General features: G+C 41.5%; 1 protein-coding gene across 2 annotated transcripts in view; it reads left to right on the forward strand.

The window, feature by feature from the left end:
- The window catches only part of DLGAP1 (DLG associated protein 1), a 392,681-nt gene that overhangs the window by 58,743 nt on the left and 310,017 nt on the right, over positions 1-23,921 (forward strand). For both annotated transcript variants that reach the window (XM_040354019.1, XM_040354020.1), the window contains exon 2: positions 13,005-13,219. In XM_040354019.1, the coding sequence (XP_040209953.1) occupies positions 13,005-13,219 (215 nt within the window). The remainder of the gene's footprint in view (positions 1-13,004; positions 13,220-23,921) is intronic.

Here is a 23,921-nt window from a genome sequence, read left to right on the forward strand (position 1 = left end):
GAACCGGGACGGCCGCACTCCAAAAATAAAAATGTGTTCCTTTTAATAAAAACTGGTCACAACATGGATATATCACAGCAAAAAATCAGGAAAAATGGCTAACGCGTTTCACACTCTCATACAGTGCTTATTCATGATAAGCACTGTATGAGAGTGTGAAACGCGTTAGCCCTTTTTCCTGATTTTTTGCTGCGACATATCCATGTTGTGACCAGTTTTTATTAAAAGGAACACATTTTTATTTTTGGAGTGCGGCCGTCCCGGTTCTTTCTTATACATTTTTGTAAACGTATAGTCTACATGCCGAACAGAGCCCTGTTCTATCTCTCTCCACACCACTTTCACACTACAAATGGTCGCTATGGAAAGAATACTGTGGGGCGGGATTAAGAGCAATGAGCCATGATTGGATACAGTCATCATAACAGCGTCAAATCATGGCTCTGACAGTGCTCTGTGCCCCGATTGGGCAAAACTTTCATTGCTTCAGCCAATCAGGGCTTTCAATGCACTGTGCGGCGGTGCAGTGCATTGTGGTCGTTCGGCAGGCCGAACAAACGGATGAACAACCCTATAATTGGTTATTCTGAGAACTTCCGAACAGCCAATGTTAGGCCCAAACTCATGCTTGGACCGAACCATGCGTCCATCCTTAGTATGGTTAGATGGACAGGGTACATTTAAAGTCAAGCTGACAAGCTATTATGGTTTGGGGAACCAATAAAATCCCCCAAACATGTTAGGGTGTCTCAAGAGACTCCATACTGGACCTTTTAATAAGGGATGCGTCGCTGCAATGTATCATTCAGTTCTTTGTGTAAATTTCACCTTGAGCCATTGATCTCTGTAATCTGTAGGATTTTTCATGATGTTGAGGAGAGGAGGAGATAAAATACACACTGTGTGAAAAGTTACCTAGAGCACACTGTGGCTGAATAAAAGGCATAGGGTATTTACATGCTATACAAATATTTGCCTAAGAAAAAAGAAAAAGAACATAAAAAAAATGGTTTTATGTTTTAAGTTTAGTAGTAGGATTTAAAAGATGAGGTTAAAGCGGGGGTTCACCCTATAAAATAAAATAAAAATTGTTTTTTTCTTCTAGCCTAAAATTCGGCATTGTAGCGCGAGCTACAGTATGCCGGTCTTAATTTTTTTATCGCCGTACTCACTGTGTAATCATACATCGTAGATTCCGACTGCCGACGGGGAATGGGCGTTCCAATCCAGATGGAAGGTGATTGACGGCCGGCTCTGGCGCGTCACGCTTCTCCGGAAATAGCCGAAATAGGCTTGGCTCTTCACGGCGCCTGCGCAGGCGCCGTGAAGAGCCGAGACCTACTCCGGCTGTCTTCGGGGAGCGTGACGCGCCAGAGCCGGCCGTCAATCACCCTCCCTCTTGAAAGGAACGCCCATTCCCCGCGGCAGACGGAATCTACGATGTACGATTACGCTGTGAGTACGGCGATAAAAAAATTAAGACCTGCATACTGTAGCTCGCGCTACAATGCCGAATTGTATGCTACAATGTTGTTCTGCAGGGTGAACCACCGCTTTAAGGTTTCAGTTAAAAAATAGGAGGCCCAGTTGAAAATGATTTTAAAGGATTAGGTCACAAAGGTAAGCAGTTGTCTGATGTTTTAATCTGTCAGCACATCCCATGTCTTGTCTCCAATGTAATCTAGAAGTTTGGTTTGGCTTCTGTTGAGAGCTTTCAGATTTGATTCTGCAGTTGTTTGGCTAAACCTCTTAAAGATCTGGCAGGCTGGTGTTTGGATAGAGCCGCCAGTTCTTATGATGTACTGGCACTTTGAGTAAAACCATTTTATTATGGTTTCTTTTTTTTTTTAAACACATGTTGTATCTTTTGCTGTAGCGCTTGCTTGTGCTGGAGGAATTTGAACAGCATAAGATTAATACAGTACATTAAGGGTTTCATTAGGGTCTGCTTGTTTATACAGCTCCAGGCTAAGTGATTGTAGACTGCTAACGAAAATGCACAATTTATCTTAAAAAGAGCAAGACCAGACTTTCCTTTCATGAAAAAATTAAACATCGCTAGCACAAGTGGGAAAGGGTGCAGGATTTCTGATAGTTAAATAGTTTGTGACAGTTTAAATAAGCAAAGTTAATTTAAAAAACGTATTTGTTACCATTTGTCTTCAAGCTCATAAATACTAATGGCAAAGGAGTAGGGCTTGCAGAGGTTATAGCTTTGACTGAGCTAATGTATACTATATTGCCAAAAGTATTGGGACGACTGCCTTTACACGCAAATGAAATTTAATAGCATTGCAGTCTTAGGGCCAGATCCACGAAGCAGTTACGCTGGCGTATCTATTGATACGCTGCGTAACTTCTAGGTTGCTCCGGCGTATCTTTGTTTTGTATCCACAAAACAAGATACGCCTGAAGCTGGGCTAGATCCGACTGGCGTAACTCTTAGTACGCCGTCGGATCTAAGGTGCATATTTACGCTGGCCGCTAGGTGGCGCTTCCGTCGATTTCTGCATCGAGTATGCAAATTAGCTAGATACGCCAATCCACAAACGTACGTCCAGCCGGCGCATTTTTTTACGTCGTTTCCGTAAGGCTTTTTCCGGCGTAAAGTTACCCCTGCTATATGAGGCTTAGCCAATGTTAAGTAAGGACGTTGGGCCGGCGTAAAATTTTCCGTCGTTTGCGTAAAACGTTCGCGAATAGGGCTTTGCATAGAATTACGTTCACGTCGAAAGCATTGGCTTGTTGCGGGTTAATTTGGAGCATGCGCACTGGGATACCCCCACGGACGGCGCATGCGGCGTTCAGAAAAAACGTAATTTACGTCGGGTCAAGACGTATTAACATAGAACACGCCCACAACTTAGTGATTTGAATTGCGCGCCCTTACGCCGACACATTTACACTACACCGCCGTAACATACGGCGCAAATTCTTTGTGGATACGAAAATACGTTGTAAGTTACGGCGGCGTAGTGTATCTGAGATACGCTACGCCGGACGTAATGCGCGGCGCTACGTGGATCTGGCCCTTAGTTCGTAGGGTTTAATATTGAATTTTCCCACCCTTTGCCGCTATAACAGCTTCAACACTTCTGGGAAGGCTTTCCACAAGGTTTAGGAGTGTGTCTATGGAAATGTTTGACCATTCTTCCAGAAGCATATTTGTGATGTCAGGCACTGTTGTTGCACAAGAAGTCCTGGCTCGCAGTCTCTGCCCTAATTCACCCCAAAGGTGTTCTATCAGTTTGAGGTAAGGACTCTGTTCAGGCCAGTCCAGTTCCTCCACCCCAAACTCGCTCACTCATGTCTTTATGAACCTTGCTTTGTGTACTGGCGTGCAGTCATGTTGGAACAGGAAGGGACCATCCCCAAACTGTTCCCACAAAGTTGGGAGCAATACATTATCCAAAATGTCATGGTATGCTGATGCCTTAAGGCCGCGTACACATGATCAGTTAAACCGATGAGAACAGTCTGATGGACCGTTTTCATCTGTCCAACCGATCGTGTGTGGGCGCCATCGGTTATTTATCCATCGGTTAAAAAAAAGCCAACTTGTTTTAAATTTAAAAACCGATGGATACCTAACCGATAGAAAAAAAACGATTGTTTGTAGGCACGTCCATCGGTTAAAAATCCACGCATGCTTAGAACCAAGTCGACACATTCTTGGAAGCATTGAACTTTGTTTTTTTCAGCACGTCGTTGTGTTTTACGTCAACGCGTTCTGACACGTGCAGAGACTGCGAGCCAGGCATTCTGATCTACATCAGTGCATGACCTTCTGGAAGAATGGTCAAACATTCCTATAGACCAGTGTTTCTCAATTCCAGTCCTCAGGCCCCCCCAACAGGTCAGGTTTTCAGGATTTCCCTCAGATGAAAAGGCTGTGGTGATTACTAAGGCAGTGAAACTGATCAAATCACCTGTGCAAAATAATGGAAATCCTGAAAACCTGACCTGTTGGGGGGACCTGAGGACTGGAATTGAGAAACACTGCTATAGACACACTCCTAAACCTTGTGGACAGCCTTCCAAGAAGAGTTGAAGGTGTTTTAGCTGCAAAGGGTGGGCCAACTCAATATTGAACCCTACGGGCTCAGGCCCCATACACACGAGAGGATCCATCCGCTGAAAAATCTCAGCGGATCGGTTTCAGCGGATAGATCCCCTGGTGTGTACGTTCCAGCGGATATTTATCCGCGGATATTTCCGAATTCCAGCAGATAAAAATTTGTAGACATGTCTACAGATCTATCCGCTGGAATCGGCACCAGCGGATCGATCCGGTGGTCTGTACAGACTCACCGGATCGATCTGTCCGAACCCATCCCTCGCATGCGTCGTAATGATTCGACGCATGCGTGGATATCCTTATATGACAGCGTCGCGCAAGTCGCCGCGTCATCATCGCGGCGACGGCGCGACACGTCACCGCGATGGGAATTCGGCGCGGATTTCAATCCGATGGTGTGTACACTCCATCGGATTAAAATCCGCAGAGGATTTATCCGCGGATACGGTCCGGCGGACCGTATCCGCGGATAAATCCTATCGTGTGTATGGGGCCTAAGACTGGGATGCCATTAAAGATCAGTGCTTTGAAAAGGCGTCCCAATAATTTTGGTCATATAGTGTTTTTAAGAGGCCATAAACCTTCACTACCAACACTTAAAGTAGTATTAAACCTGAAACAAAAAAATTTAATTTGTTGTAGCTTACCAATCATTAGATGTAGTGGCTACATAAATTTATTTTTTAGGCTTTATTGCCTCTGTTTTCACCCATTAATCTGAACAGTAACACACCTCCTGTTTTAGAGTGCCTCTACTCTGGATGATGGAGTACAGGAAACACATTTGGACAGCAGCGTTGTCAGTCTGGGGAAAGTGTTGGATGAACTAGTAGATTTATTTACACTAGCAAATTGAAACCAAACTCCAGCCAACACTTTTTTTTCCTTTTGGGATAAAGATTTCCCATAAATAAACCAAGACTGGTCATTGTAAACACCTCTGTCAGTGGTAAAGGGTTTGTCCTAGCCCTTGGTTACATTTGCAAGAGAGCTTTTTCTTTTGAAAAACAACAGACTTACTGGCCGGATCACCAGTTGAAAGTAAGGGAAGGAAAGCCTTATAAACAAAACAAATGCAGCCATCACATTAAATAATTGGTAAGCTGCAATATAATAAGTGTTTGCTTTTGGGTTTGATATTGCTTCAAATGTTTCACTCCATTTATATTACAGGAGAGTATGCAAGTGGTAAATGGAGCCCCATGCCTCCTTCCAAGCTCAGTGCAGTGACTAGTAGCAGTATAACTAGCATTCCTGAAGTACCCGTTTGAGCTATTGTGGTTTGTATAGCCACAGTAGGCCCTATTTTAAAAAGCAAGTATAGTGTATTTTAAGTAAGGGCATCTTTTCAGTACTTATGTCATTATTTTTTAAATGACCTGCTGTTCAGTAGTGTTTTTTACTGTATAAAATGCAAAGATTTGTGAGTAAGACACTAAAAGCAGGCTAAATTAGCTATTAAAATCACTCTTCAACCTTTCTTAACAATTGAGGACTGGAGAAACTACAGTATATCAGCCACACAGAGAGTGCATTGTTTTCAATAAGTTGGCTGACTTGTAGACTTGCATTGTAAGAAGAAGCAGAGTCCGTATATGTAGTGAACAGATATAGCTGCATCCATGTAAATACATAGTTATATTCTGTATGTAGATTTTTAAAAAAAAAACATCTATTGATACGATTGAATAATTCAAGTTGATCTCTTTATTCCCTTTAGGGCCCGGTACACACGAGCAAACATGTACGATGAAACCGGTCCGTCGGACCGTTTTCACCGTACATGCCTGCCAGAGGGCTTCTGTATGATGGTTGTACTAACCATCGTACAGAAGTCCGCGCGTAAACAATACGCGAGGCGTGTCCGCGTCGTCGCCGCGACGATGACACGGCGATGACGCGGAGACGTGGGCGGGCCTGCCATTTAAAGGCTTCCACGCATGCGTCGAAGTCATTCGACGCATGCGAGGGACGGCGGGCGCTCGGACATGTACGGTAGGTCTGTACTGACGACCGTACATGTCCGAGCGGGCAGGATTCCAGCGGACGGTTTTAAAACACGTCCAGGAATATTTGCCCGCTGGGAAAAGGCCCGGCGGGCAAATGTTTGCTGGAATTCGGACCGCTCGCGCCTACACATGACCGAACATGTATGCTGAAACTGGCCCGCGGACCAGTTTCAGCATACATGTTTGGTCGTGTGTACGGGGCCTAATGAAGTATGAACTTTTTGATCGAACACAGGCATATTGGCCCCATAAAAACTAAACCAAAAAATAAGTTGCACAAAAAGTGTCACAAAATAATAATTTCTTAGTGACAGCTGCACTCACAAAGCGTCCACATAAACATTATACATATTAACCACCACTATCCACACTAAAATATGGATTTTTGTTGATCCACAAGTATAAATGAACTTTTTGCACAAGAGCAATTCTCTTCTTTTTTTTTTTATGGACTTTACTGGATTATTTATAAACGTTTTTTTTAACAGATTCTTATTTACAGTTTTCGATATATAAGAATTTCTTACTTCACATTGATAGCGCAACACGGTTTTCATTATTATTAATATTGGCCCTATACTTTTTGGCACAGGGCTTTTCTTGCTAAAAACATATAAAATAGCTATGTCTCCTCAAAAGGAGAAGAAGATATGTCAAACTATAAGTCCCTCCCCCTAACATCTAACCCTAACACTTAACCATCCCCTTAAAGTGGATGTAAACCCGATTCATGAAATTTGAGCTGGGCACACATATCTGCAGTATTTTGTTATCTCTTTTCAATGAGCTATGTCTTATAGCTCTCTTTTAAACGGTTCCTCTGTTATCAGACTGGGAACTCCTGACAAATTCTCAGACTTTTTAGACAAAAGCAGCCTGAATCTTTTGTCGGAGGAGGTTGCTAAAATAGAGTAGCAGAGAGCAGCTCCTATTACAAAACAGCTCTGAGAGTCTCTGCCTATGATGAGAGGGGGTGTGTGCCTTTCCACCAATCAGCAATGTTAGCTATCTTGGCCCAGACATCACATTCTGTGTTAACCAGGAAGAGAAAATCTCCTAACAGGATCTGAACTTTCTAAACAGTATATAAATGTGAAGACAGCAGATATACATGTAAAACCTATGTAGGAAGATTTGATTCATCTCTGTGTATTATCTGAGGCTGTTCACTTCACTGGGTGTATGGAGGGTTTACATTTACTTTAAAGCTAGATAACCACCTTTCTAAACTATACTAAAAGCACTCAGCATGGGCATCAAAATCACACAGAACCAATCTCCTGGCACCGTGACTGCTCTGTAGTGCAGATAGTGCACAAAAGAGCTGTCAGACATTCAGCTGGGAGCCTTCGTGGAGGTGGAGGCAGTATCGTGCATATCGGCGGGACCGGGATCGTAGAAGGATTACGGCGCTGGAGTTTTTTTTATTAAAGGTCTAAAGGGTATGGATTTTTGGGGGGGAACCCCACGCCATTATTTGTTTAAATTTGGCACAGGGTTCCCCTTAATATACATACAAGATCTTAAGAGCCTGGTAATGGAATTTGGGGGGATCCCCACGCATTTTATCTGTATTGCTGGGACCAGACAATTCATTATAGCCGTGAGTAATTTTAAATGACTTTTTTTCCTTTAGAAATTTAATTTTGTGCAGAGACGGTTATAAACACGGGAAACATGCACCACTTTACAGGCATACTATAGACACGCCCCAGGTACGAAATGTAAAGGAATATTTCACTTTTATTGTTTCACTTTAAGCATTATTAAAATCCTGAAAAAAACTGCAGTTTTTAAAACTTTTTTTGCATTGATGCATGTCCCCTGCGGCAGGACCCAGGTCCTGACAATAACTTGCATATTAACTAACTATGACAATAACTTGCATATTAACCTTTAAAATTAGAACTGTTCCGCGGCTTTTTGAATTTGCCACAAACAGCCAATGTTCGAGTCAAACTCATGTTCGACCCAAACATAAAGATCATCCCTAGTCAATACATAACTGAATCTGTGACAGGTGAGCTTTCGGTATTCACAATCAGAATGCATATAGAGAAGGTTCAGATAAGCTACTTTCCAAATTCTTCTCAGTCGGCAGCTGTAGGGACATTGGGGTTGATTTACTAAATCTGGAGAGTGCAAAATCTGGTGCATCTCTGCATAGAAACTAATCAGCTTCCTTTTTTTGTCAAAGCCTAATTGAACAAGCTGAAGTTAGAAGCTGATTGGCTACCATGCACAGCTGCACCAGATTTTACATTCTCCAGTTTTAATAAATCAACCCCGTTGTGTTGCTGTTGCCACCTTGCCTTCATTTACATTCTGTATATCCAATCTTGATAGTTTTCTGTTGATATGCAATACTATTATTTCCTAATGCTTCTGGAAAGGCTAGTTTTTGTGGCTACTATGCATCTAAAAAGTAAGTATTCCACTTTCTCAGACTTTAGCCTGGTAAGACATATTTATAAGGATCAATGCCGGTTACTGGTGAGACACATGAAAGAATGATAGCATTGTAGTCAGAACCTTGTGTTCACATTTCAAAGTAACATTTTGTGTCAAGGGCATGAGACCGATTGTTGAAGTAGCTGACAGATCTTTTAGCTTCGCTCAGGAAATACACTTGGCCTTGCTTGCATTTCTTTTCAGCAGTACAGTTCCAGGAATGAGTCAAGGCAAGGTAGTATTTTCTTAAATGACTTCCCCATGGCTACTTAAAGAGGATGCTATAATCCACACATAGGAGCTGTGCAATTAGATTTGGAAAATGTGCAGTGGAGAAGCCAGTGTTTTCCCAGTATTTTCCTTTGTAGTATTCATACACATGCGAGGTTCCTGCAGTAGTGCCCCTCAATCCATTAGAGTATTCAATTCCTGTTGGTGATACCCTTTTGCTTGAACTCTTGTAAGATATGTACTGTGTCTGTTGCAGGTCATTTCATTTGATGCATCTCATATTTAAAATAAAAGGCCTGAACACACATGAATATAAACTGTGAAGCTGTGGGAAATTCCAGCGAGAATTACAGTCAGAAATGTTTTAATACATTATTCTAACTTGCCTCCAGCAAGAAAAGTGTTCCATTTTTATTGAAGAAAGACAATAAGATGTCCAGAAGGCAAACCACACGGCATGTCTTCTACCTAGTTCTTTCTCTGTGATCTTAAAGCACCAGGAAATCTAAATGGCAGCATATTATATTAAAAAAAGGCTAATAATTATGTGAATTATCATGTCCCCAACACAGTAAAATTAAAGAATATCACGGAGGAGTTACATGTCATATAAGAGTACTAGACCACAAGCTGAGGGCTTTTGTTTAAGCTGTAGAACTCCAAGGTGGTACAAAATGTGATTTAAAGTTGGTACTAAATCCGTTTATTCTGCGTGAGAAAGGAAGGAATCATTATCCCTTGCAATCTTGTACTAGGAACCTGATTTGCATAAAATATAATCTACATACAGTACAGACCAAAAGTTTGGACACACCTTCTCATTCAAAGAGTTTTCTTTATTTTCATGACTATGAAAATTGTAGATTCACACTGAAGGCATCAAAACTATGAATTAACACATGTGGAATTATACATAACAAAAAAGTGTGAAACAACTGAAAATGTATTTCATATTCTAGGTTCTTCAAAGTAGCCACCTTTTGCTTTGATTACTGCTTGGCACACTCTTGGCATTCTCAAGAGGAAGTCACCTGGCGCAGCACCCCATCACTCTCCTTCTTGATCAAATAGCCCTTACACAGCCTGGAGGTGTGTTTGGGGTCATTGTCCTGTTGAAAAATAAATGATGGTCCAACTAAACGCAAACTGGATGGAATAGCATGCTGCTGCAAGATGCTGTGGTAGCCATGCTGGTTCAGTATGCCTTCAATTTTGAATAAATCCCCAACAGTGTCACCAGCAAAGCACCCCCACACCATCACACCTCCTCCTCCATGCTTCACGGTGGGAACCAGGCATGTAGAGTCCATCCGTTCACCTTTTCTGCGTCGCACAAAGACACGGGGGTTGGAACCAAAGATCTCAAGTTTGGACTCATCAGACCAAAGCACAGATTTCCACTGGTCTAATGTTCATTCCTTGTGTTCTTTATCCCAAACAAGTCTCTTCTGCTTGTTGCCTTTCTTTAGCAGTGGTTTCCTAGCAGATATTCTACCATGAAGGCCTGATTCACACAGTCTCCTCTTAACAGTTCTGTCTGCTGCAAAAGGTGGCTACTTTGAAGAACCTAGAATATGAAATATATTTTCAGTTGTTTCACACTTTTTTGTTATGTATAATTCCACATGTGTTAATTTAGTGTGAATCTACACTTTTCATAGTCATGAAAATAAATAAAAGTCTTTGAATGAGAAGGTGTGTCCAAACTTTTGGTCTGTACTGTATATTCCTGTTATATACCGTATTTATCGGCGTAAAACACACAGTTTTCTCCCTAAAAATAGGGGGGAAATCACGGGTGCGTGTTATACGCCGATAGTGTACCTTGGGCTCGGAGGGGAAGGAGGGGGACGAGCGTCGCCAGAATTTACAGAGCCGTCATCTCCGAGCCGTCATCTCCTGTTTGCTCGGCTCTCACTCGACTCGGCTCTAACATCACACACAGTCCCGCTTCCGCCACCGGCATTGGACCAGTGTTCTATCAATCACAGGAGCTGGTCCAATGCCGATGGTGGAGGCGGGACTGTGTATATGACTGCCGCCGAGTGAACAGGAGATGACGGCTCGGTGCTTCCCTCACTCCACGAGAGATGGTGAGGCTGCAAATGGGCACATAGTCTGCATCTAGGCTGAAGATGGGCGCATAGGCTGCATTTAGACTGGAGATGGGCACATAGACTGGAGATGGGCACATAGGCTGCATTTAGGCTGGAGATGGGAACAGATTAGGCTGCATTGAGGCTGCAGATGGACACTGACCATAAAATAAAAATAAAACGTTTTTTTCCTGAAACTTCCCTCTTAAATTGGGGTGCGTGTTATACGCCGGCGCGTGTTATACCCCGACAAATACGGTAGTTAATGTTAATGTTGAGCAGATATAAAATATACAAATTAATGCATCCCCATATTAACCACTTGACAAGGCCATTGACAAGGCCATTTTTTTGCTATTCAGCACTATACTACAAGTGCTTGGTCATGCAATAGTGTACCCAAATGAAATGTATATCATTTTTTTTACACAAATAGAGCTTTCTTTTGGTGATATTCAAATTCACTGTTTTATTGTATTTTATTTTTTGCTATATAAACATAAAAATACCAAAAATGTTGAAAAATTTAATTCTGCAAATAATCTTTCTTCAAAAATGTAGGCTAAAATATAGTATGCTATGTTTATTTGGTAACAAAAATCAGTATAATATTTAGTCTATGTGAAAGTTATACTGTAGAGTCTACAAACTATGTTATATACTGTGCTGTACTGTATTTCAAAATCGATCAATCCTGATGTACTGACAGTCTATGTCATTTCTTGAGACTCTAAAATTCCAGGACAGTAAAAATGCCCCTCAAATTATCCCTTTTTGAAATGTAGACAGTCCAAGGTAAGATGCATGGCAAGTTTTTTGAAATTTTAGTTTTTTGAAAAAATAAGAAATTAATTAAAATATTTGTTTCCACATTTTTTTTAACATACTGTCACCAGTGCAGTACATCATCATCATATGACTAGTGTGGTGGTGATCAGGGATACTGACTGGTAACAGTAAGTGGAAAAAATAATAATTAAACAAATTCTTTCTTTACATACTCTCATCAGAGTAGTTCAGAGTCACCATAGTGACACTATACCACTCCTAGGGTGGTGATCAGGGTTTGTTTTTTCTTACACTGTGATTGCTTGATGATCACTATAACATCAAGCATTTAAACTATTTCGAATGTCTTTCATTTGTTTACTATTAGAATACTATGATTGGCCACAGCTATCACATGGCACAGGGTGCTGTGATTGGTCCAGGTACCATGTGATCACTGGTGGCCAATCACAGATCACACACAGTAGGTAACAATAACGTCATGAATGAATTCCATTCATGACTGCTGTTTGATAAGAATAATGTGATCCTCTGGTATCTGGGCCTCTCACGTGGCCCAATACTGAGCACTGCAATCCACTGTGTCCAGAAAAAACAGCAGCCGCAGATTATGCTGCTGCACAGGTACATCACTCTGCCTACTGAATAGCAATGAGAGGAGGAAGATGGACAGCCGCACTCCGGGAAAACTTTAAAAGAAAGTTGTCTTTATTGTCAAACTGGAACATGTACAGTCACCGCAACCACAAAACAGGACATCCGACGCGTTTCGCACTTAACTAGTGCTTAGCCATGACTAAGCACTAGTTAAGTGCGAAACGCGTCTTTTTTCACTATTATTTTACAGAGGGGGGGGCAAGACTGTGAGTACACCTTAAAACAGAATTAAATTCAGCTCAGGTTACATTCTTGGCATGGTGCCTGTGTGTCAGGATGAATGAACTCCATTCAAAAAAGGCTGAAGAACTGCTCCCAGAAGAAGCCGAGGAGAAGATGCCAGCTTGGGACCATTGGAGCAGAGGCAAATATTGAGGGCTCTAGTTCTGCTTTAACTACAGTAGAGAAAAATCAGGTCCTCTACCCTTCACAAACAGGGCTGTGGTATGTAACAGAGCTGTATAAATCTCAGGACTTGATATACAGGAATACAAGTCCTTTGACATGTATAATAACTCTTTTTATGTACTTCATGTGTATTTAGTGGTTTGCCAGGAATTGAGCTTTAACAAATTTATTTACACTTGTCATTTTTCTTAACCAGTTGTGTTTATAAAGTCTTGATAGGCATTGTTATGCGCTGCCAGTATTTAGACATTATTTTATTAGTATTGCACATTTTTTTATCTTTAGGTTCCCCAGGATGAATGGAGTGGATATACCCCCAAGAGTAATGAGGAGATTCCATGTCGACGAATGCGCAGTGGCAGCTACATTAAAGCCATGGGAGATGATGACAGCGGAGACTCCGACACAAACAGCCCAAAGCCATCTCCAAAGATTGCAGCACGGAGAGAGAGCTATCTTAAGGCTACCCAGCCATCGCTTACAGAACTCACCACTCTCAAGTAAGACAGATTTCCAATCTTCATTGTAAGGTTAACACATGACTTGTAAGATGCGATGTCTGTCATGCACAAGCACGCCAGCTAGCGGTTGTCTTTTTGCATTAAAGGCCTAAGTAATAGGTAGTGTTAATTAAAGACATTTAAATTCATAGGGCCAGATTCACAAAAGGGATACGACGGCGTATCTCCTGATACGCCGTCGTATCTCTGTTTCTATCTATGCGACTGATTCATAGAATCAGTTATGCATAGATATCCATAAGATCCGACAGGTGTAATTGTTTTACACTGTCGGATCTTAGGATGCAGTACCGTGGCCGCCGCTGGGGGGAGTTCGCGTCGTAAACCAGCGTCGGGTATGCAAATTAGGAGTTACGGCGATCCACGATGGATTTTCGCGTTCGCTACGTCGCCGCTAGTCTAGTTTCCCGTCGCAAAGTTAGTCGTCGTTTTGGGTGCCCTAACTTTAGTCAGCAATCGTATTGCTGTATAAAGTATGGCCGTCGTTCCCGCATCGAAATTTAAAATTTAACGTTGTTTTTTACGTAACACATCCGGGAATACGGAAGTACGCTACGCGCGTCGCCGTTCGAAAAAATGACGTCACGGCGTGCAAAGCACGACGGGAATTGCGAAACGGAGCATGCGCAGTAGGTCCGGCGCGGGAGCGCGCCTAATTTAAATGCCACACGCCCATTTAAATTGGCCCGCCTTGCGCCGGAGGCTGCCAGCATAGTTTTTATCGCAAGTGCTTTGTGAATCAGGCACTTGCGATGAAAACTTGCGGCGGAATAACGTATCTACGATACGTTACGCCGCCGCTCCCCTACGTGAATCTGGCCCATAGTTATGCGTAACACAGCATGCAACTATTCTGCATTGCTTGTCATAATATTATTGACTATACTGTTATATATTTTTTTTAATATACAGTGTATTTATTCATTCATCTTTAACCACTTCAGCTCCGTAAGATTTACCCCCCTTCCTGACCTCGTCATTTTTTGCTATACAAAACTGCGTTACTGACAAGGCTGAACCCAAATACATTTTTTGTCCTTTTTTCCCCACAAATAGAGCTTTATTTTAGTGGTGCTTGATCACCTCTGCAATTCTTATTTTTTTTGCACTATAAACACAAAAAATAAAATGATTTTATTTACTGCTATAAAACATATCCGATTAAATAAAACGTAAAAAAAACTAATTTCTTCATCAATTTTGGCCAAAAAATCCCAATAAGCTTATATTGATTCGCAAAAGTTATAGCGTCCACAAACTATGGGATACATTTATGGATTTTTTTTACTAGTAATGGTGACAATCAGCGACTTATAGCGAGACTGCGATATTACTGCAGATAAATTGGACACTAACCGCCACTTCTGACACTTTTTTGGGACCAGTGACATTACAGTGAGCAGTGCCTAAAATATGCACTGTTGCCGTACTAATGACACTGCCTGGGAAGGGGTTAACATCAGGGGCAATCATAGGCTTAACTGTGTGCCTAGCTGGTGTATTACTGTAGTGTGAAAGGTGCTTTTACTAGGGGAAAGCATAGATACGTGTCCCTGCTTTGCAGGAACAGAGGATCCATGCCTTCCTTACTGACAGAACAGTGATTTGACTTGTTTACATAGGCAGATCTGCCTGTCCCGCCGAATGATCAGCGGATGCCAGCGGACATCACAGCCGAAATTAGCTGCTTGCGGTGCGCATTTGCGCCCGATACCAAGAAGTGCAGGATCATGAGTGTATATATATATATATATATATATATATATATATATATATATATATATATGTGATCCTGAGCAGTGCAACCGCCCTGTTGTAGTAAAACATCTATAGGGCGGTCAGCAATGATTGATTTGACATATCACTAACATCACATGTATAGGGGTGTATAAACTAATTGATGTCAGAGTTCATGGCAGGTGCCAACACTGTTACAATGTTTTACCTTTTGTGCAGTTGTTTTCACATTGGCGGCATTGCCTATCTCTGTTATCTTCTGTGGCCAAGACTACAGTATTTTCACTGTCTGCAGCAGCCAATAGGCAGAGGGGAAGCAAATGGAAAGGGCCCATTTAAAAACCCCTGCACCAAGGAGTAAGCTGCCATTAATGTGTTATGTTGAGAAGGGGAAGGGTGAGATAGAGTGGGATGCTGCTAGGTAGGGACTTCACTTACTATATAGGAGTATGGGAGACTGTTGATGTAATCCTTTTTTCGTTTAATTTCTGTTTTTATCAGCGTCTTTATTATTTAAAAAAAACTCCAGGCAATTCTACATCTCAGAATTATACAAGTCATCACAGTGTCACCATGTTTACTGAACTGCAAACAGATTACTCGGGCAGGAAAACTTTTTTTGTACTTGCTTGCAAAGCTAACAATTGTAAAACTGCTGACGATTTCACTCTGAGAGGAAAAGCCAGTGGCGTTGGGTGTATTACTGAGCCATGCTGTTACTGCCTGTAATGATGATGCATTTTCTGTTCTTGTCTGCAAAACTAACAATGGTAAAATTGTTAGGGACTTTCACTTTGGAAGAAAACATTTTTTTTTTTTTTGTGCCATATTATCGGACACTCACATTGAGGCACACTGCATTTGTCAGATTGCCAATAGTCACTTGGCCATTCTGAGATCTTTACTTAAGTTGCAGCAGCAAAGCTATATTTACTGCAAGGCCAATTGTAGTGCAACGCAAGTTTTATTTCTCTATAAAATGATATATAACGAAACGTTTGCTGTGCAGCCATATTGCTGTACTCATTAGTTTGTTACAAGTAACTGTGTTTTCACACAATGTGATTACAAGAAATTATTCTTGCAATACTTGGAGGTGTGACTGCTGTGTTTCCCGCTGATCTCCTGCAAGTTATTTAGTTATATTACACTTTAAAAAAAAAGTCACATAAAATCAAACTGCTTTCTCTAGAACTTGCTGGCTTGCGAATACTTTTTTCCATGACAGTTGAGACCTTTGGTTAACGTATAGAATTTTACACATTATAACAGACCGTTAATGCAGTTCAGTTTGGTATGACCTATTTTCTGCTGCTCTTGCAAGGTATCAATTCTTTCTTTATGCACAATCCCCTAAATTGCTGGCCTCTCTTGCCATGATTATATTACAATGACTGAAAAACTGCCAGGTCATTGCCTTTTGCACCATAGTCTTGAAAGTTGTCATTTTTTAGTATGACTGACTCTTCCTGCACACCACAATTCTGTTTTCCTGACGTATTTGTCTGACTCACATTGTCGTTATTAATGGAAATGCATAAATTCTTTGCATTGTACATCAGATTTTGATTTCCTGCTGTCTTGGTATAGCTCACTTTGTTACCTTTACTGGAAAAATGAAATTTCTTTCTTTGTGCTTTGGAGTCCTGGTTTGCTGTCCACTGGTATGTCCCTCTTTGTGAATTCCACTAGCAACGTGGCTTAGAGCCCATATTGCAGTGAGTGACAAATTGTGAAAATGGATTTACGTTTAGATTCCTTGTATTTTTAAAACACTTGAATACACTTGAATATACGCATTATATACCTGGTTATATTGGTTGATTTTCTGAGGGTCCTTGTTGAGATTAAAGACAAAATACACAGCACATGGAACTTTATGAGTCAGTTTAGAGAACTAGCTAGTAAACTGAGGGCAAGGATCTCTAAGGCCCCGTACAGACGAGGGGACATGTCCGATGAAAACGGTCCGTGGACCGTTTTCATTGGACATGTCCGCTCGGAGATTTCGGTCTGATGGCTGTACACACCATCAAACCGAAATCCCCACGGACAGAGAACGCGGTGACGTGGCGGTGACGTTGACGCCGCCACGTCACCAAACCAGGAAGTAAAATACTTCCACGCATGCATTCGACGCATGCAGGAGATTTTTGTCCACTGGTTAGGTGTACTAACCAGCGGACATGTCGGACGGACGGGTTTCCAGCAGACAAGTTTTAAAGCATGCTTTAAAACTTTTGTCCGCTGGAAACCTGTCCGCTCGGACTGGAATCCGGTCCGGTCGGCTGTACAGACGACCGAACATGTCCGCGGAAACTGGTCCACGGACCAGTTTCAGCAGACATGTTCGGTCGTGTGTACGAGGCCTTAAGGGACCTTCTTCTAGAATTCTGCCTGAGCCAAATATGACACAGAAAAGATAGTGGGTACGTAGGTAACTAAATGCATGGTTCAAGTTTTGATTGAACTATGATTATAGCTACAAAACAGTGAATGCAGCAAGTTGGAGGATAACCCCAGCATGCCCGATCTTGTAAAAAACACCAAGCCAATCATCTCTTCATTTAGGATCAGTCAGCAAGGTTGTGTCTTGAAAAGTCACAGTGTCCATTCACGTTTTTCTGTCCAACTACAACTAGTTTACAGACATCTTAAAGGGGGAATTTTATTTCATAGGACACCAGTCAGACATTTCTCTGGCATACAACTTTACTGTATATGCTTAAATAACTCTTACCCTCAGAGTAGGGAAGCCGATTCAGAGGTTTGCAGATTTATTACAGTAAGAGAACAGTAGGTACAGGAAGGCAGGTTCCCAAGCACAAATCCTTAAGCAGTTGTCTTTACTGGAGGCAGGGGATGGCCAGATAATCTGAGATCCTATATCAGCAGTCCCAATCCCTACAGGAATCTCTGGCATTAACCCCTAAAGAACATACACACCTAAAGTCTAAGGCCAAGGTCCCACTCACAATGTCTAAGGACATATGTCATCCACTCCGCTTCCATTAGGCACTCTTCAGTGAGAGAGAAGGGCCTTCTCCAGCCCAGCTCCTACAGGTGATGCCCTTCATTAAATATATTTTAGTCCAAGTTCCTTCAGGCCCTCAGTCAAGCTCACACAACAGTTATTCAATACATTGGCTTCCTACCAGGGGGCAGGAGCCCCCAGAGAATTACCCCATTAAACAAGATTCCCAGATATCTATCTTCTCCCCAGTCACCTTCTAGGCACCCCCTCCTAGAGATTGGTTGAGGTCAGATAAATATTCATAGCTTAGTGGCAAACTCTCCTACTCTATTTCTGGAAACCACTTCCAGAGGCAGCCAGAAGCAATTAACCAGCAAACTTAGGGAAACCTGGCCAGACTTAGAAAATTGATTGTTGCTCCACTGAGTACAGCAGAGACAAAACAAAATTTAGCTTGTCTAGGGCAGGGTGCTACACTAAGGGGAGTGTGTACCTGCATGGGACATAGAAAGAGAGTCTTCTTGGTTTATATGAGTGATTTGTGGACTGGCGGCTATATCAGGATGTAAACTAAATAGGAGGAAACCAAGTGAGAGAAAGAAAGAAAAGAATAACAATGTAGAGATGGTCAGATATGAATTATTTATTAGTGGAGTGTTAAAATAGACAAGATCAGGAGAGGTTTACAGCAGATTTCTTTATTACAATTAAACATAACAGAATGCAGCTCAATAAATAAAGTTTACACAACAAACCTCAGAACCAGTGCCAGCAAAACATGAGAGCTTTATGATTTTGTGTTTTGGTAAGAAACTTTATAATTTATCTATTGTTACAGAAACCTATAGCAGATTGATTTTCCCATGACTTTATCATGATTTATCATGGTTACTTTATTCATTTACTTTTTCTCTCTTTTTAGAAGTACTTGGGAAGTGACTCTGAGATATAAGCTTATGGATTAAGACAGGGATAGTGCCTATGATGTTATTATGCTATATCATATGCTATTATTTATTGGTGTGACAAATGATTACTAATTGTTGTAACATGGTATAGGTTATTGATGAGTAGGTCCAGATGCTTTACTTGAATGTGACAGGCCACAAAGTATGGTAGATGTGCAATAATGGGATATTATCGCTGAAACTGGGTAGTGTAATTGTATTGTTATTAGTGAAAAGAAGAGAAATTATATGTGTGCTTTAATTCTATGGGTCATTGCAAAAAATGTTATGGTAATCTTAGACAATATACAGGTCATTATTATAATGGTTCATGAAACATTTGGTTAGCAGTGATCTTAAAGTAGACCTTGCATTGCATGCCCATAAATTTCCACATTAAACTGAAAAAAAAAAAACTGAGATTGTTTTATATATACTTACCCCGCTCCCAGCTTTCTCTTGCAGTTCCTAGGCAAGAGTGATGTCACAATCACTCCAGTGAGATCCCAAGAAGTTCAGAGTTTACCAGGTCTAAGGCCCCGTACACACGACCGGGTTTCTCGGCAGAATTCAGCCAGAAACTCGGTCGGAGCTGGATTCTGGCGAGAAACTCGGTCGTGTCAGCTAGGAACCCGTCGAGGAACTCGTCGGGCCGAAAAGAGAACATGTTCTCTATTTCCTCGTTGTTCAATGAGGAAAGTCAGCCCACCGAGCTCCTCGGCGGCTTCCACACTGAACTCGACGAGGAACTCGATGTGTTTGGCACGTCGAGTTCCTCGGTCGTGTGTACGGGGCCTTAAAAGAAGATTCTCCTGCCCTGCATAGTGTTGGATACATGTCTACAGCTGGGCACTGAGGTTCCTCCCTCCATGTCCTATGTCCCTAATATGGTTTTATTTTTTAATCTCACTTTGCATGTCAAAGTCCTGTTAGTGCTAGGCACTGCTACCTGTATTTTAGAGTGTGCTGGCCTGTGCAGAAAGCTAAATCTCAACCAAATGCATTTTAAGAAAGTATCTGACTCATCTCTAGCCCTTCCTGTCTGAGATCTACCTTAGCAGCCTTCTTTCATTCATTCCCACATACTAGGCTACTCATTCACAGTTTGATTCCACTGATGCACCATCATGTACTTTTAGTAAGAAAGACATCTTCTTCTCTTTCCCGCTTTTGTCGCTCTTCATCTCACATTCCACTCTCTCTTTCTTATCTGCCCTCCATAATACAAGTCCAATGTTTTTCTGTGAGCTTTTAACGCATTTCCAGCACATTTTCACTAATTTTCTACAAGCTTTTATAAAAATCTCTGATGTGTCTACCTTGAAATAAGACTCAACTCCAGACTTCATCATGCATGCCACTTTTTCCTATACGACTTCAATGCAAGATCTCCATGCATATTCTGCCTACATTTCACCGGTCTATATTCCCTGCCCATAGCTAGTTCCTACTTCCAATAGCAACCCCTGCCCCCAAACCCTGCCTCCAACAGCTCCTGTCCATGGCCCGGATCCAGAGAGCAATTGCGCCTGCGTAACCATAGTTACGCAGCGCAATTGCTTACTTGCGCCGGCGTAACGAATGCTCCTGATTCAGGAACCTCGTTACGCCGACTGCAGCCTAAGATATGCGTGGCATAAGGCTCTTATGCCCGCATATCTTAGGCTGCATTCTTGCGATAGCCGCTAGGTGGCATTACCGTTGTGCTCTGCGTATTGTATGCAAATTGCATACTAACGCCGATTCACAACATTACGCGAGCCCTGCGTACGCAGTTTACGTCGATGCGTACGGCGGTTTTCGTGTAAGGCTGCCCCTGCTATTAGCAGGGGCAGCCAATGTTACGTATACCCGTCGTTCCCGCGTCGCGAAATTTAAAATGTACGTAGTTTGCGTAAGTGAATCGTGAATGGCGCTGGACGCCATTCACGTTCACTTTGAAGCAAATGACGTCCTTGCGACGTCATTTACCGCAATGCACGTCGGGAAAGTTTCCCGACGGAGCATGCACTCTACGCTCGGCGTGGGAACGCGCCTAATTTAAATGATTCCCGCCCCTACGGGATCATTTAAATTGCGCGCGCTTACGCCGGGCATTTTGCCGGAGCGTACACGCAATTTACGGAGCAACTGCTCTGTTATTCGTGGGTAGCGCAGAAAATTTACGGGGGCGCAGGGCAAAAACGTTGCCCTGCGCCTCCGTAAAAAAATCGCAAAAGGTACCTGAATCTAGCCCCATGTGTTTATTCTGATCCCCGCCCTACCACCTCCACCTCAACCATGACTGTCTCCCATTCGCATCTATATCGGCTATTGTTTCTGTCCCCTGAAGAAACTGTACACTTTACATGAGATAAAAAAGACATCAGCAATGGAGGACCATATCTACATATTTATGCTGTTCTTGTAAGTTAGAATTCCAGCGAGCTAGCTATGTCTTATTAATAGACAATTAATATGAATAAACAAAACATCTGTTACTGTTTTATAATCTGTAAGTATGTCTTTGTAAAATGATTCCTCTTCTATGTTAAGAGTTCTTGTACCTCACATTCCAATCTCAGTGGCATGTATTTTTAGAAGCTAATTTTTGCACATAATTATGTCAACTTTGCATGCAGTTACATAAAACTAATTACAGCTTGCTCTGCCTCCCATGAACTGTGATAAAAGTATGCAAAACCAGCTCTTCTCTAATGCAGATAAAAACAGAACAAAAAGTAAATGTTGTTTATGCTAAAAATAATGAAGGCACATGTATTTTGGTAGATGACAATGGTAAAAATAACAGATCTTCAGATATTTTTTTTAGTATTTAAACATTTCTGCTTAACTAAAATAATCAATGAGAGATTTATTATTGCTTGGACACATCACCTTTTTCAGTGAAAATATGAAAATATCTTACCCCACTTACTCTGTCGAATCCTAGAGACCGTTACCTCAAAAGCAGCTTGGGGAACTGGCCAATCACCTTGGCTAACATTTATGCCGCGTACACACGGTTGTTTTTCGGGAAGAAAAAAAATGACATTTTTTAGCATGTCCAAAAAACAAAGTTTTTCCAACTTCATCATTAAAAACTACGTTGCCCACACACCATCGTTTTTGAAAAATTATGAACAAAGCGCGGTGACGTACAACACGTACGACGGCACTCTTAAGGGGAAGTTCTATTCGCCTTTGGGCTGCTTTTAGCTGATTCCGTGTTAGTAAAAGACGATTCGCGCTTTTTTGTCTGTTACAGCGTGATGAATGTGCTTACTCCATTATGAATGGTAGTTTTACCAGAACGAGCGCTCCCGTCTCATAACTCGCTTCTGGGCATGCGCGGGTTTAAACCGTCGTTTTAGCCCACACACGATCATTTTTTACAACCCGAAAAACGATGTGAAGCCCACACACAATGATTTTAAATGACGTTTTTAAAAATGTAATTTTTTTTCATGCATAAAAACGACCGTGTGTACGCGGCATTACTCTCCGAATGTGAAACAAGTTCCCTTCTTTTGCAAAATGACATCTCTTTTTTCTGCTTTTCAATCTGGAATATTGATTTTAGGAGGTTATTTTGATGTCCCTCTTTAATGATGTTTTGGTCCCCATAAGAACCCTGATTTTAAAATCATTGAGTCTGTCTGGAATTACTTGAAGGGTCAGAAGGATCTGAGACAGCCTACATCCACAAAAGATTGGCGGTTACTTGTTCAAGATGTTTGGAACAACCTACCCACCAAATTCCTTCAAAAACTGTGTGCAAGTGTACCTAGAAGAATTCAAGCTGTTTTGACGGCAAAGTGTGGTCACACAATCCCCTTTACAACCCCTTTAACTACTTGCCCACCGGCCAGTGGCATTTTTATAGTTATCCAATGCATTTGTATAGCACTGATCGCTATAAAAATGCCAATGGTCCCAAAAATGTGTCAAAAGTGTCCGAAGTGTCCGCCATAATGTAGCAGGACCGAAAAAAAATCACTGATCGCCGCCATTACTAGTAAAAAAAAAAATATTAATAAAAATGCCATAAAACGACCCCCTATTTTGTAAACGCTATAACTTTTGCGCAAACCAATCAATAAACGTTTATTGCGATTTTTTTTTACGAAAAATATGTAGAAGAATACGTATCGACCTAAACAGAGGAAAAAAAATGTTTTTTTATATATTTTTGGGGGATATTTATTATAGCAAAAGGAAAAAATATTGATTTTTTTTCAAAATTGACGCTCTATTTTTGTTTATAGCACAAAAAATAAAAACCGCAGAGGTGATCAAATACCACCAAAAGAAAGCTCTATTTTTGGGAAAAAAAGGACACCAATTTTGTTTGGGAGCCACGTCGCACAACCGCGCAATTGTCAGTTAAAGCGGCGCAGTGCTGAATCGCAAAAACTGGCCAGGTCCTTTACCTGCATTTTGGTCCGGGTCTTAAGTCGTTAAGTGGTTAGCCAAGTCTGTATCAAAGTGAAAAGATGAATGAAAATAACTGGTGAATCAAGGTGAAGATGTAGTGACATGTGAAAAAATATATATATATAATTTAAAATATGTATATAAAGTAATTGTCAAACAGTGTATGATGGATGGATAAATGAAGTGGTGATATGGTGAGAAGAGGTGTGATTTAATACATCTGCATGTCAAATGCACATGAAAAAGCATATCAATATATAAAAGAGATGTTAGTGGATAAAAAAATAAAAGAAATGTATGTGTGAGGTAGAAAGTAAATGTTGAATGTGTGTCAGTGTATATGGATGCATGTATATGAAACAGATATGAAGTATGTATGTGTACAGATCAGTAGAGTCAGTTGTGTACAGAGATGTGTAGTAAATGTATGGTGGGGAGGGTGTAAATTTCCCCATTTACCTGAGCTTCCAAAGTACAAGCAATACCACTACGGAATGGTGGCCGGCAGAGAGAGGCGTCGGCTCACCCCCAGGTGATGTTAAATAGCTCCCTGGTCCCGGGCGGATCCCTGCCCACACCATGTTTTAACCCCATCAGCTAGGGGATC

Source organism: Rana temporaria, chromosome 5 (genome assembly GCF_905171775.1).
Source record: "Rana temporaria chromosome 5, aRanTem1.1, whole genome shotgun sequence".
Classification (NCBI taxonomy): Eukaryota; Metazoa; Chordata; class Amphibia; order Anura; family Ranidae; genus Rana; species Rana temporaria.